Source organism: Notamacropus eugenii, chromosome 1, assembly GCF_028372415.1.
Source record: "Notamacropus eugenii isolate mMacEug1 chromosome 1, mMacEug1.pri_v2, whole genome shotgun sequence".
Lineage (NCBI taxonomy): Eukaryota > Metazoa > Chordata > Mammalia > Diprotodontia > Macropodidae > Notamacropus > Notamacropus eugenii.
Window position 1 is genome coordinate 240,281,019 of NC_092872.1, and position 14,557 is coordinate 240,295,575.

General features: G+C 43.5%; 1 protein-coding gene across 3 annotated transcripts in view; it reads left to right on the forward strand.

Annotated features, from left to right (window-relative positions):
* Positions 1 to 8,982: 8,982 nt before the first annotated feature.
* The window catches only part of PTPN9 (protein tyrosine phosphatase non-receptor type 9), a 68,457-nt gene continuing 62,882 nt past the window's right edge, over positions 8,983 to 14,557 (forward strand). Inside the window, exon 1 of one of the 3 annotated variants that reach the window (XM_072628296.1) lies at positions 8,983 to 9,126. In XM_072628296.1, coding sequence (XP_072484397.1) covers positions 9,040 to 9,126 — 87 coding nt within the window. In that variant the 5' untranslated portion in view covers positions 8,983 to 9,039. Of the gene's footprint in view, positions 9,127 to 10,462; positions 10,588 to 10,867; positions 11,252 to 14,557 lie in introns of those variants that run through there. The other 2 variants (XM_072628297.1, XM_072628298.1) reach the window with 2 other exon arrangements.

Consider the following 14,557-nt stretch of genomic DNA (forward strand, 5'->3'; position numbering starts at 1 on the left):
AGGAGGCTGGCTTCCACTTTTGACTTAGACCTTTAATGGTGACTCAGGAATAGTCTTGTTCCCTCTGATACATGAAAACAGAACTTGGGTTAACAGTAGGAACCATGCTGACAAAGTGTCCTGCCCAAAAGGAGTTCTCACATGGCCCAATGACTGGTGCTTTAGACTGTTCTGCCACACATGGTCTCTGATTAAAGTATAAATTGGAAGCAAAGCAATTTTTACTACTTTTGCGTGAACTCTAGCGTTTCAATCTTTTTTGAGTGTCAGCTCATTTAGGTTTGTCTTTTGAAGAAGAAGAGGGGAAAGATGGAGGGTAACCTTGGGTAGAAACTCCATTTAAGCCCTGGAAAGCTCAGGGGTTGTCAGCACAGGAGCCCTGAGTGAGGGGGAAAGGTGGCAGAGCAGCAAGGATGATTGAGAGGGGCAAAGCACTTCATTTTTGCCATGTGACAGCTCTTATATATAGGCTTTCTTCCTTTTGAGAGAAGCAACAGAGCAGGAATTGTGGTGTAATGGGAAGGGGCATTGGATCTGAAGTCAAAAGACCGAGGTTTAAATCCCAACTCTGTTTCTTCCCTCTGCTCACTATGTGGCCCTAGATCAGTCACCTCAACCTCATTTTCCTCATCTGTAAACCTAGAGGATTGGATTGAGTGGATGAGCACTAAATCCTATGATCCCTTAGTTTTTTAAAGCCTGGAGAGGCACATTGGAAACAGATGGGGAAACCAGGGCTTACTTAACATAATGTTTTGCATTTAGTAAATCCAAGACCTCTAAGGCTGCTCAGGCCACTTCCTTCTTCCTTTACGTAATTTCTCTTATCACCTAAATATTACCACTGGCTATCATCAAGTTGGCTAAGGAAATTTTTTAGCAACTTTGATAAAAGATTTTTTAATTTAGTATTTTATCTCCTCCCCCCCGCCCAGTTATTCCCCTCATTCATTTTTTAAGTAATAAAAGATTTCTTAAAAGGGAAAATTGAAACTCTGGTCAATGTAAGGATGTGTCATGTCTGTGTACTTCATGCATTCATCCTACTCTTGTCCCCCATTAATTCAGATAAGTGAAAGTTGGCTGTGTTTGTATAACATCTCATATCTTAAATATAGTGACCATTCTTACTAACAAGAAAAAAAGAGCATTTAGATCAACCAAACATCCCAGAATAGGCCTGGTCTGACAACGGACAGGTTAAAATTATTAACAACCACTGGCATTTTTAGGGGACCTTAATGTTGGCAAGCACAGACTGTATAGTATCTTCTTGGAGCTTCAAAACAGTCCTGTGAGGTTCAGGTACTAAAGGTATGAGTAATTCTGCAGATGATGAAATAGGATCAGAGATGGCCAATGACTTGTCCAAGGTTCCATGGTAAGTTGTCAGCTGGGATGGGAACCTAGGTCTTGTGCCTTCACGTCCAGTATTCTATATTTCTGTCCTTACAAAATGTCCCCTCCCAGAGAGCCATCCCTTATAATGGAATTTTTTTAAAAGAATAAAAAATCAAAACCAATCAACATGTGTGTGCGTGTATAAATCTGACAAATGCAATATTCCTCACCAGTGCCATGGTTTCATTTTTAACTTCACCTGGTTAAAAATGATGGTGAGTTCCTGGGAACAGTATGATTCGAGAATAATCCCAAACCTCCAATCCCATAAATGCTGGTGGTGAGTCCCACGAAATGGGATAGTTGGCTAGGGTTGCTATTTCCATTAGACAGGAAGGAGCTCATCAAAAATGAAATTTTATCTCTGGAAACATCCTGTATTCTTGATTTCACATAAATTTGGCCTAAAATAAGAGAGAAACATCAGCATTCTTCCCCTGCCTTTGTCTGTCAACAATCTTATACATGACATGGGGTAGAGCCTTAGTGCCTCTAAGACATGAGAACAAGTGTATACTTAGAATTGTCTTAATGATCTCACTGGTTTTTATATCACCTTCATTTCTGAATAGAGTCCTCTTCCATCCCCTAATAAACCATCCTTTGTGACAAAGAGTAAAGAGGGGGGACAGGAATTCAGCAAAAGCAGCTAACACATCAACCAAGCCTGACAGTGTATAAGAAGGGAGAGAGGTGCATTTTGCTCAACTTTTCAAACTTTTTGAGCATTATGCTTATAGTAGTTTTGGCTCTTTACATTCTTTTAGTGTTTACTTCACCATATCAGATCATATGTTTCCCTCCCCTGCCCCCCCAATACTTCTCTGAACTCTTCAACACTTGTGACACATTAATTTTTTGACATTAATATTCTGTAAAATTTATGTACTACAATTTATTTACCTGTTTCCTAGATCAGTGAACATCTACTTGGTTTTTAGTATTTTTCTCCCATGGAAAGTGTTGTTATGAATATTTTAGTATAGATGATGGGGTATGTATTTCCATCTTTAGTCTCCTTTTGGGGCAGGGGTGGGGAAGGGTCAAGGCCTAGCACTGGGGTCTCTGGGTCAAAATATATGGGCAGTTTTGTCCATTTCTACCCTTATTCCTCTCCCTGCTCCCCACTTTTTAGCATAATTTCAAATTGCTTTCTGGAATGGTTGAACTAATTTACAGTGATGTATTTAAAAAGGGCCTGTCTCCCCACAGCCCTTCCAACGTTGGCTAGTTCCATCTTTTAAAAAAATCTTTGTCAATTTGTTTGTTGTAAGGTAAAGTCTAAGAGTTGTTTTGTTATTAATTTTATTACTGATGATTGGGAGACTTATGAAAATAGTTTGCAATTCTCTTGAGAACATCTTTTAACCACTTAATGGCTCATTTATATATTCATGTTAGTTCCTGATATCAGGCCCTTCCCAGATTTTTGATGCAAGTTTTCCCCCTAGATTTATAGCTTCCTTTGCATTGATTTTATTCATGCAAAAAACTTTCAATTTCACATAATCAAAATTTTCCATTCTATTTGTTATTGCCTCTATGCCTTGTTTGGTTAAGAATTCTGGAGGCAAATATATTTTTATTCCAAAATATGTATAGCCATATATCATTTTAAATATATATTTTAATATATAATTTTAATATATACATGCCTTTTTTCACTGTCTTCTACTAAATATGGGAGTGAGTGACCCTGCATTCTCAAAGGCTTTGCAAGCTTTGGTGGATCCAATTGAGCTTGAAAGACACAAACTTTGGCCTCTTTTTGGGGGATCAGCCAGAATCAGTTCTTAGATGCAGTTCTTGGAGAGTATCACCAAGGTATAGAAGTGCATGAGCTATATCCATTCAAGTTATGTCCCTGACACTGAAGCTCCATTAACTGTGAAGGTCAGAAGGACTCTTTATTTAGAGCAGAGATTTATTATGCTGTATGTAAAACTACAAAAGCATTTGTTGTATAAGTAGATTCAATATGTAATAAAAATAGATTTAAAAATCTAGAGTATAGAAAGAGTACTTTGCAGTTTGATGACTATCTGATCATGTAAAAACTCAGTGTTAGTTCAGATGCTTAAAAAGGGTTCTGGATTTCAGGAGTGAGGGTGTGTTTGAGGAGAAGGTACTGAGCCAAAATACACTGAAAATGTCATTTTTCATACCCTTGACTTATTTATGTAGATTATATAAAATATAGATTATATATTATTATATGTTACATATTATAAAAGATTATTATATTTAGATATAGATTAATTTTAAAAGATAATATAAGATAGAGGTTTAAAGTCCAAAAGGATGTGCAGGACTGAATTTCTAGAGAAAAGCTTTAGGGAAGAGGTCAAAGGTGTGCATATAATGACTTATCAAGTCAGAAATGGCAACTCTCAGGAAAGTACAATCTGCAGTCCTTTTCCACTTATGAGCTGTGAGAGCCTTATGGCGAGGAAGAAGCAGGTTAAGTATGGAGTTGCCCAAGGGGAAGAAGGGGTAACCCAGCTTGGTTCCATTAAGCATAACCAGAGACTCACTAGGTTTCCGACATGACCTACGTGTTGATCAACATGTTCCAGCTAGAACCCATGGTGGGTCTGTTAATTTGCCATAGTGGTTTGGCCACCATCCACCTTTAATCTTAAATCAGGTCATTGATTCTCCAAGATTTCATTTCCAATGCTACATGTAACTACAGTATTTAAGGGATAATAGAGCCTTGTGGGGGCAGTTTGACCTGGTCAGGAAGACTCATCTTCCTGAGTTCAAATTGGCCTCAGATGCTTACTAGCTGTGTGACTTCACCCTATGTGCCTCCGTTTCCTCATCTGTAAAATGAGCTGGAGAAGGAAATGACAAGTATCTCTGCCAAGAAAAGCACAAATGGGGTCATGAAGAGTTGGAAATGACTCAACAACAACAATGACAAAAGAACATTCTGGGTGAATTAAGCCTTGGAGTGTCAATGACTGAGGTTTGCTGTGGCTTTGACCTTGCACTCCAGATAGCTTTTTCCATTGAGCTAGTTTGGTGATTGTGACTTAATTAAATACAACCCATCCTTACTAGCTTCCTCCATCAGGGGCCACCGGCATACTCTCCAGCTCAAAAGATGGGAGCTGGTAATACTTTGGTCATTATTAGAAAGAGGAAGTAAGGTCTTCCCTTCAACCCCTTTCCCATCCATCCTCCTTGTTCCTTCTTACCTGTTGCTACCCCATTTCCCCAAACATCCGAAGGTCACACACCTACACCAGCCCTGGAAACCACAGCTGGATCCAAATCTCAGCTCCCAATGCCTGCTGCCGTAGGCAGGTCACCCCACCTTTAGGGGTTTCTGCTCATCCATCTATAAAATGTGGTGGGAGGGGCCTTGTTCATTTTGGTCTTGTTCACACAGTAGGTGCTTAGTAAGTACTTGGCTTGAAATACAGATAGTCCCTGATTTAGAAATGCGTGATTCTAAAAAAATAGGATGAGACTGGGCAACCTTTAAGGTTTCTTCCAACTCATAGTCTATGATGCTTCCAGACTGAGGTTTGTAGATAGTTCCCACTGCTGTGATAATGTCAGGACAGGGTAAGCTCTCAAACTAGATCTCATAGACTGACTACAATTCTGGGTTGTTTCAGGAAGCTGTTGGGACTGCTGACTCCTATTAATTCCCCAGGATCTAACTATGTGCTCTGCTTACCACATGGTATTAATCTGGTCATGCTTAAATCAGTTCTGTGTATATGGCTTTCCCCTCCACTTAATAGTATTTTATTTTTTTCCAGTTACATATAAAGATAGTTTTCAACATTTACATTATTTTTAATTCCAAATTTTTTCTCCCTCACTACCTTCCACCCAAATCTGAAGTAGATTATACATGTACAATCATATTAAACAATATATGTATGAAAGGGTGGGACTAGATGACACTGATGCTCTAGGGTCCTATGACGAGGCTGTGTTGTCTCCTTCCCTCTTATCCTCTCAGATTCATCCACTTTCTGGTTATGTTTTTCCCCCCTCCTTCTTTCATCAGGTTGTCTTTCATTTTTTTATAACCACTTTAGCTTATCAACACATTTAGTGCTTTGTCATACTACCTTTCTGGGTCCCCTCTGATCCTCTGAGCTCTTTGAAAGAAAGAGTATTCATGTAATTATTAATTATTACTGTGCTCTGCCTGAGACTTCCTATGCCCGTTTATCCCCTTTTTCCTCTTGGCTCCAGGCCTTCGACTCATCCTGCCCTCATCCCCCAAACAGCCTTCCCCTCGTCTCCCTAGCCAGCTCCCAGTGCGTCCTCAGCCTCCTCCAAATCCCTCTAGAACATTGGCTGCTTCTATGAAGCCTGAGTTCCAAGTGCTTCAGAAAAGAAAGTCCCACCAAGAGAGGTTTAACCATCTACCCCTACTTCAGGCTTCATGTGAATTGTGTTGTTTGGATTTGTGTTTGAACTGTGTTTGATTGCTCCAAGAACTCACAAATGAGTTAAATAACAGAGCCTGCCCTCAGGAAGAGTTAATCTCATATTGATCTTGCAACTGTATTAGTTTTGTAATGCTAAAGGGAATAAAATACATATCCTACAAAATGGCAATGGTCTAACCTTTCATTACCAAGCACCAGATGTCCACCCATCCATTTATTCAGCAACCATTTATTAAATGCTTAATGATGTGCAAAGCACTGTCCTAGGCACTAAGAAACATGTACAAATCTTCAATACTCTATATGACGTAAAGTTCAAAAACAGAATGTAATGAGAGCATAAAGGAGGGACCAAATGTTATCCTAGAAAGGAGGGATTTGAGCCAAACCTTCAAGTCTGGGGTGGAGATGAAGAAAGTCTGAGACAGCTAGAGAAGTACAGGAAGCATCAGCAAAGGTGCAAAAGGAAAATGCCGGACCATAGCCAATGTGGTCCAGTTTGACTGCCTCAATGAAGAAGCAGAAACATTGTCATTGTAAAGGGCCTTGAAACCCAGATTACTCAATAGGCCATAGGGAGCTCTGGGAGAGTGCTGAACAGAGGAGTGACATTTGTCAGATCTGTATAAGTGTAATTATCATGGGATTTGACTAGGAAGAGAATGGAGGTAGGAAAACAAATTAGGAAGTATGGCAGTAGGGTAGCCTGGTGGTAATGAAATCTTGTAGCAGGGTTATAGCAGTGGCAGTAGAAAAGAGGTGATCAATTCAAGAAGATATTAGAGGGGGAGAGTTGCCAGAACTTGGTAGTCAATTAGATGGAAATTCGAGATGGAGAAGAGGGATGGTCAAATAAAATACTGAAGTTGCCAGCATGGAGGTTAGACAGTATAGCCCAAATCCAGATGAGGAAACTGAGGAAAGGCCAGGTAACTTTCTCAAAATAGTTACCTAAATGGGATTAAAATGAAGACTGAGCTTTTCCATAATTGCTAAGCCCTGTCTTTGTCTCTCAGTCAAAAGTCTAACTGCTCTGTGACCCAGAGGGTTTCCAGTGTCTGAAAGTAACAGGGTGGCTAGATTCAGACCTGAGTTGCCAGTGGTCTGGGTGACTGGCTTAGCTGCTTAAGCATTGACTTAATCATGGATCCCTATCGGAAGATTTCTAAAATCTGATGCAAAAAAAAGCTAATTGAAGTCCTAGCTCTAGTCCCTTTCCTGAACTCCAGAGGCTGGACATATGGGCTTTCTTACTGTTCTTCCTCAGAGATGACACTCCATGTCCCTCCTGAGTGCCTTTGTTAACTGTCCCCTTTGCCTATGATGGCTTCCCTCCTTACCTCCATCTCTCAGAATCCTCTAGATTCTTCAAGACCCAGCTCAAGCACCACCTTCCTCTTGACATCCTCCAAATGCCAGTGCCTTTGCTTGAAAAAATGACCTTGTATTTATTTTGTACATACTTATACATGCATGTTGTCCTCCCCCTCTCCAACTTCCTACTTAAAGGGCTGGAACTTTTCACTTCTGTCTTTGTATGCCTGGCACACACTAGGTATTTTTTTAAATGCTTGATTGCAGAGGTTGTGGCATGATCCACAACCATGGGGGTGGGAGTACAGCATTAACCTCCTCTGTTATCCTAAACTGGCAACCCAGTAACATAGCCCTTTTGGCTATGTGAATCTGAATGACATTCAAAGGCTTTTGAAAGCAAAGAGATTCCAGAATGAGGCAAAGGTTTGGAGAAGGATGTTTTCTTTTGGGAGAACTAAAAATAGTCAAGTCGATGATGGATTACAGGATACAGCCAACAACAAAATAGAGAGATGGTACAGTGATCAAACAGGCTGGTTGCTTGGACCCAATAGCGCTTGCCCTGTTTGGCAACCTTTTTAAGGGTCCCATTCAGCCTGAAATTGGCATCGGCAGTGAAAGAGGCTTGTGGGTTTCGAACATTTGGGTGGTAGCTGAAAGTGAATCCAAGTTAAAATTCATCTCAGTAGAGACTTCTCCGACTTGTAATATATTCCCTTCCTCCACTATGGAGCATCAAGTCTCTTGTGAAAACACATACTCCCTTCTCCCTTTATCTTTCTTCCACAGACACTCTCTTTTTCCGCTTTGCTCCTTCAACCCCCAGGGAGATTTCTCCCTCCCCCAAAGCCCTTTTCTGCCATCACCCTCCCCCACCCAGTTCCTCTCTTCCTCTCTCCCTCCCTTCCCGGATTCCTCTCTGTCTCCCTCTCTTGGAGAGACCCTCTTTCTCTGCCTGCTTCCTCCTCTCCCGCTGTTTGTGAATGAGGCAGTTTCTGAATGGAGCTGCTGGAGGTTCAGGCTGATCAGGGGCAGCAGCACTGGCCGTGAGAAGGGGAGGGGGATGTCTTCTCCTTCCTTCCTCTTTTCTCTCTTTCTCCGTGGCTGCTTTTGAGGAATAAGGACTTGAGGAGGCAGAGACGGAGGTGGCGGGGTAGGGTTTGGATCCTCTCAGGACAGTTCAGATACGGAGGGGATTTGTGGGCTCAGAGTAGGAGTATTCTGGAAGGTCAGGAGGGTATTTCAGTCTGTGTCAGGGGGATTTCAAGCGCTAGGACACAGCCCGAAAAAGTTTTTATTTTTCATTGAACGTTTTTTCTTATAGAATACTTGCTTCCTCTGTTTTTTGGGGGGGGGTGGGGGGGTGTAGAGGGATGAGGCAAGAGGAGAGTTAGAGGATTCCTCATCACCCCCTCTAGTGAGCCCGGGAGAAAGGCAGGACCATGCGTGGCTGCCCAGCTCAGGCCGGGGGTGTGGGGGGAGTCGAGGGGCCGAGCAGCAGTAGGAAATAGCGAGGAAGGGGAAGGAGGGCGAGGGGGGTTCGAGGTTTAGGAAAAGGCGGGGGGAAGGAGGGAGATCTTTCCCGCCCCCCTTTACCTTTTCAAATCCGATTGTTTTTCCCCTTTGGCTCTGATTTTTGTTTTGTTTGATTTGGTTTTGCTTTTAGTTGCCCAGCCGGTGGTGCCCTTGGGGGGCGCCGGCCCAGGCACACCTGGGGCCGGGGGCGCGCAGCCACATCTGGCCGCGCCGGGGGGCGGGGGCGGGGAGGGCGCAGGAGGCGGAGGACGACCAGGGCCGGGCAGCGCCGGGCCGGGCCAGGCCAGGCCAGGCCGGGCGGGGGTTGGGCTGGCGGCCCGAGCCGCCGCCGCCGCCGCCGCCGCCGCCGCCACCGCTCTCCGCGATGGAGCCGGGGCCCGAGGCGGGGCCGGGGCCGGGGCCGGGGCCCTGGCTCGACATGGCGCCGGAGCTGACCCACGACGAGGAGCTGGTAAGAGGCCGGGCCTGCTGGGAGGTGGGTGTGTCCGCCCCGACGGGCGCGGGGGAGGGGGGAAGGGAGGGGGGGCAGCGGAGCCGGCCTCCGGTCCGCCAGTCAGCCCGTCCGAGGCCTAGGCCCGCAGCGCCCAGCGGCGCGAGAACGGGGACCGCGCCCAGCCCGGGTTGGCCCTGTGCCCCCCCGCACATCACAGAGCCCCTGCGAGCCCCCCCATCAGAACCTCCTGCGTGAACCCCATCTGGAACTCCTGTCCTTGGACCGTCACAGCGCCCCTGCTCGCTCCCCACCCCGATAAGGAGCTCCTGCGTGCCCCCCATCTGAAACTCCTGTCTTTGGACCATCACAACGCCCCTGCTCGCCCCCACTTCAGGAGCCCCTGTTTCTGGACCCCTCCCTTCTCACAGCACTCCCTGTCTCTTCCTACCCCCATCACAGAGCCCCTGCCCCTTCTCATAGGAGCTTCTGCTCTTCCAACCTCCTACAGAACTCCTGTCTCCCATTACAGAATCCCTGCCCTTAAACCCCTCCTCCCTGAGGGCAGCCCCTGTGCTCCCCTCACACCGTCACAGAGACCCTGCCCTTGGACCATCACAGCACCCCTGGACCCCTCCCTCATCACAAAAGACCCTATGCCTCCCCACCCCACCCCCAGCCTCTAGACCCCACCCCCTTTACCTCTGGCCCTGTACCCCTCCCTTATCACAACAGCCTCTGTATCTGGAACTCTCTGCTATCACAGTGACCCTGCCCTACCTTTGCGCCTTATCCCCTTTCTATTTACATCGTCCCTGCCCCAGGACCCATCCTTATAAAAAAAACACAAACCTTCCCTTATAGCGCCCCTGCTCTTGGACTTCTATCAGTGCTCCCTTGCCCCTGGAACCCATCCACATCATAGCTCCCCTGCTCCCCCATCCCAGTGACACCTGCCCTTCTCTCCTTCCTTCGAATTCACAGCTCCCATGTCTCTCAGCTCCTTCCCTTTTCCCCCTCAATGCTCCACACCTTCCCCCAAACCCCCGCCCCCTCAATTTCTTTACAGCTCCTATTACCATCCCCCCTCCCCCACTTCCAATTACTTCAGCTCCGGCTTTCATCCCCTACCTGCTTCCCACAGCATCTGTGGCTCAGCACAACACTTTGGGCTCACACCTGCTGCTTCCAGAGTTACCCTTCTATTTAGAGTGACCCTGGCCTGTCATACCTTCTAGTTACAGCCACCACCACCCCTTCACACACACACACACACACACACACACACACACACACACACACACACACACACACACACACACACACACACACACACTAAAGTGCTTGAAGTTATTAGCAGCCCTGACCTGAAGGAGGACTTGGAAGAGACAGGGACAGGCCTGCCCTGTTAAGGTCACCATCTTGGTTTGAATAGTATCATGAATGTGTGTATGCCTGACAACCAAATCTCACCATAAGCAGGTAAACCCATCGTCCTCTGAGGAAAGTCTATAACTGTGCCCTTCACTGGACATCATGATTTCACTAACTAGTTAATGGCTTAGGTACGGATTAGGCTTGTGTCCTCAAATCTAGGCCCTCCCATTATACTGTCCTAGGACATGTCCTCCCTGTTCCCTGTTCATCTGCCCCACTGATGTTTCCTCCCAACCCCCTACCAGGCTTGTCCTCTCTTACTGCCCCTCCCATTCTCATCTGACTATCCTCATCTTTCTGCCCACACTGAACTCCATTGTCCCTTAAAAGCTTGTGACCTTCAATCCAGAGAAGGAAGTGATTCTCTGTACCGTTTTGGGGGCATCAAAATGTTGTGAACTCTGCCTGCCTTTAGGGCCCTCCCTACCCCTTGTTCCCATTTCAGGGAACTTTTTGCCCCTTCCCACTGGCTCTGAGGAGGATATGAAACCAGGGCTCAACCCTGTGCCTGGCACATAGTAAGAATTTGATCAATGCTTGGTGACTGGCTACTTCCTAGAAGCTTAGAGAACATTTGGCCCTAAGCCCTGAGTACTTCTAGTCACAGCCCTGCCCAGATATAGTCCTACATCTGATTGTCTGTTAAAAATCCAAATGGAAAGAGATGAACCACGACTGAAACTCATTTCAGCACTTTAGGCCCTTCAAGGTAGGTAAGAGACTTGGAGAAAGTCTCCCAAACTAATCATTGGTGTGTAGCCTTGTTTGTGTCCTGATAAAAAAGCATCTCCATTTCCTTCCATTTATTGAGAGGACTGGTTTCATATCTGGCCTTTAGAATGTAGCTATTTCAATACTTTGAAAAAAGAGAATTCTGCCCTGTAAAATCTGTGTTAGCCTCCTCTGTAGTACTGTTCTGTTTCAGCATAAGGATAGCCAGGGCCTAGTAGAGGCCAGGCCTCCAGGGATGCCAGGATCATCAGAGGAAGTCTTCTGTAGTTTGTGGATGTTAACTTTATTAACATCAGTTAATAAATAACTGGTTTTTTCCCCTTACCTTTCCTGGATTTGAAATGTGTGTTTACTCTAAGACTTAAAAGCCAGGGAATAGAAACATTCTTGGGAAGTAGTATCAGCATTTGTTCTGGTTTTGTGTATGAGATGGATGTTAAGGTTTTATAATAACATTGGTTTGCCATTCCTGCTTATCTGAAATGTGTGACTGCAAAGTAATATGCCTGGTTTCTTAGCAACCAGCCATATGAGCCGTACTTACCTGTCTCTCTCTTTCAAAGTAAGCACCTTGGGAGGACTTAATGCTAGGAGCTGTTAAGTTGCTCAAATCATATTTGGAATTGCCTTGAAAAATCGATGTACAGTTTGTTTTTTTAGCATCCTTGACAAGGGCAGTGTAAACCATTAGACTTAGTGGGTGGGTTTGATTTTCCCAACAGCCATGACCAATGGCAGTCCAGATCAGGGAGCCCAAGCAATAGGACTAAGTCTTGGAGTTTGTTAGTTGATACCTAAAGGCAAAATTCCAAAAGAAGAAAATGGATTTTTAGCACTGGCAGCTACAATCATTTAGATGTATCTGTTTTCATATGGTTATTTTAAAACATTAAAAAAAGAGTGCAACATAGTCTCAGTTTGTAACAGGCTTTTCATTTTGGTATTGAGCACATTGTTTGCAAGTTATAATCATGTATAATGTTCATGTTTTGGGGTCTTTATCAGTTCAGTTTAACAATGTTTTGAGGATTTATAATGGTGAATACAAAAGTATGTGTTAGGAACCAATAATCTTATAGAAATAAGAAATTGGCTTATTTGGTTTTTTTCTTTTTAAATGACAAATTTGAGAAATAACTCCAAATGTGAACATTTCCACAGACACGGAACTGAAAAAGAGACTTGTATACGAAATAGCGAATTTCTATTATTTACAGATTTGAAAAGACCACAATGTAGGACATTTAACAGAATAATATCAACATTACCTAGCTTATATCTAATGTATCTTGGACTTTCTTCTCTTCTCCTCTTGTGTATTTTTAAATGTTTAATTGAAGATCTTTTCTTTCTTTTCTCCTTTTTTTGGTGTTATGAATACTATCCCTCAGCATCCCCAACTCTTCCCAAAATATAGTTTGTTCCAGAAATCTTAACTAGTAAAGCTTAAGATGTAAAGAACAACCCATAAAAGTCATCCCCGCACCCAATAATATGAGAATAATCAAACAAAATGCATTTGTACATTAGTTGCATCTGAAAATGTTTGTCTCATTTTGCACTTAACACTCCTGTCAAGAGGTGGAAAGTATGCTGCATTGATTTTCCAGGGTAGTAATTGGTCATTGAATGGATCAGTGTTCTTACATCTTTCAAGTTGCCTTCCTTTCCATTATCCAGTTCTGCCCACTTCTGTCAGCATCAGTCCACAGAAGTCTTCCCAAATTTCTCTGAATCTTTCCCCTTTGTCATTTCTGGGTGGGGTAATAATATTCCATTACATTGAGATACTGTCACTCATGCAGCTATTTCCCAGTGGATGGACAAAAATAAGAGATATTTGCAAAATAGTAAACAATATAAGACAGTTTATAATCATATTCTCAAAAAGGGATAGGGTATGTAACTTTGCAGCTTTGGTATGGAATTATCAAGAGTGGGTTTGCTGTGTGGTTTTATTCTAATTTTTTTAATACTGAAAACAAGAATTTGAAAAACTCCATAGTAATCACTCACTTAACAAGCTTTTATTATTAAGCACATTCAGTATATATATATCAGGCCCCAGAGATACAAAACCAAAAATAAATTAGCCCTTGGCCTCCAGGAGTTTACATATATTAATTTACAAAATAAATACCAACTGTTGTGAGGAGATGCCAGCAACTGGGAGAGATCAGAAAAGGCTTCATGTAGGTGGTTGTTGGATGAAGTTTGGAAGGAAACTAGGGAGTCTGAGAGGTAAAAGTGGAAGAGAGTGTATTATAGGCCTGGGAGAACTGATGGAACTTTTAGAAATCCTAGCAGAAATGCTATGTGTAGTCTATAGATGAAGTAACAATGAAATTGTTCTTAGAAAGGGGTTTTCTTCAAGATCCTATCCTCATTAACTGTCCTTATCATGTTCTTACCACAAGTACTTTTGCTTTATATTTTTTTTTTGAAATGTTGATTCAAGTCAATTCATTTTGACAACATTTAATGAGCCAAAGATACTGCTGGACCCTGGGATAAAAAAAGTGAAAAAAAAGTGACAATCAGTTTAATCACTAAAGACCAAAGAGTTACCATGAAGATGAATAAATGTTGAAAGAAATGACTGATCTGAAACCAAATATGAAAAATACAATGAATGAAGAAAAAGACCAAGGTAGCTAGTTCCAATACAGCCCCATTCTGCGCGCACGCACGCGCGCACACACACACACACACACACACACACACACACACACCACACACACACACACACACACACACACACACGGGGTGGGGTGGGGATGCCTGGTGAGGGGAGAGGGAGAGAGAGGGAGAGACAATTGGGGTAAAGGGACTTGCCCAGAATCACACATCTAGTAAGTTTCTGAGGCTGGAAGTCAAGTCCTCCTGGCTCCAGGGCTGGCTGTGTGCACTGTGTCACCTAGATGACCCTGTTGAATTTATATATAAATACAGGCAGGCAGAGTTGCAAATTTAAACAACACAGGCAAATCTAGAAGTTTGCATACCAACACTAACCTCCATTCTCATGAGAACATTTAAGTCTTAAATTTTACTTTTCTGCAGAGTGAACTGAAATCCATAACCTTATTATGGGATATTTACCAAAAATTTAGAACTATGAAATTGACAAGAATTAAATGTTAACTGGACCACCCAAGTTTGACCTTCTTTTCTCTGTTTAATACCCAAGGAGCCCAAATCAGTGCTATGTGGGCCTCTTTCCCTAGGTTCTGTCACTGGCCCTTTGAACATGGGCTGTGACAAACCTTAGAACCCAGTGATT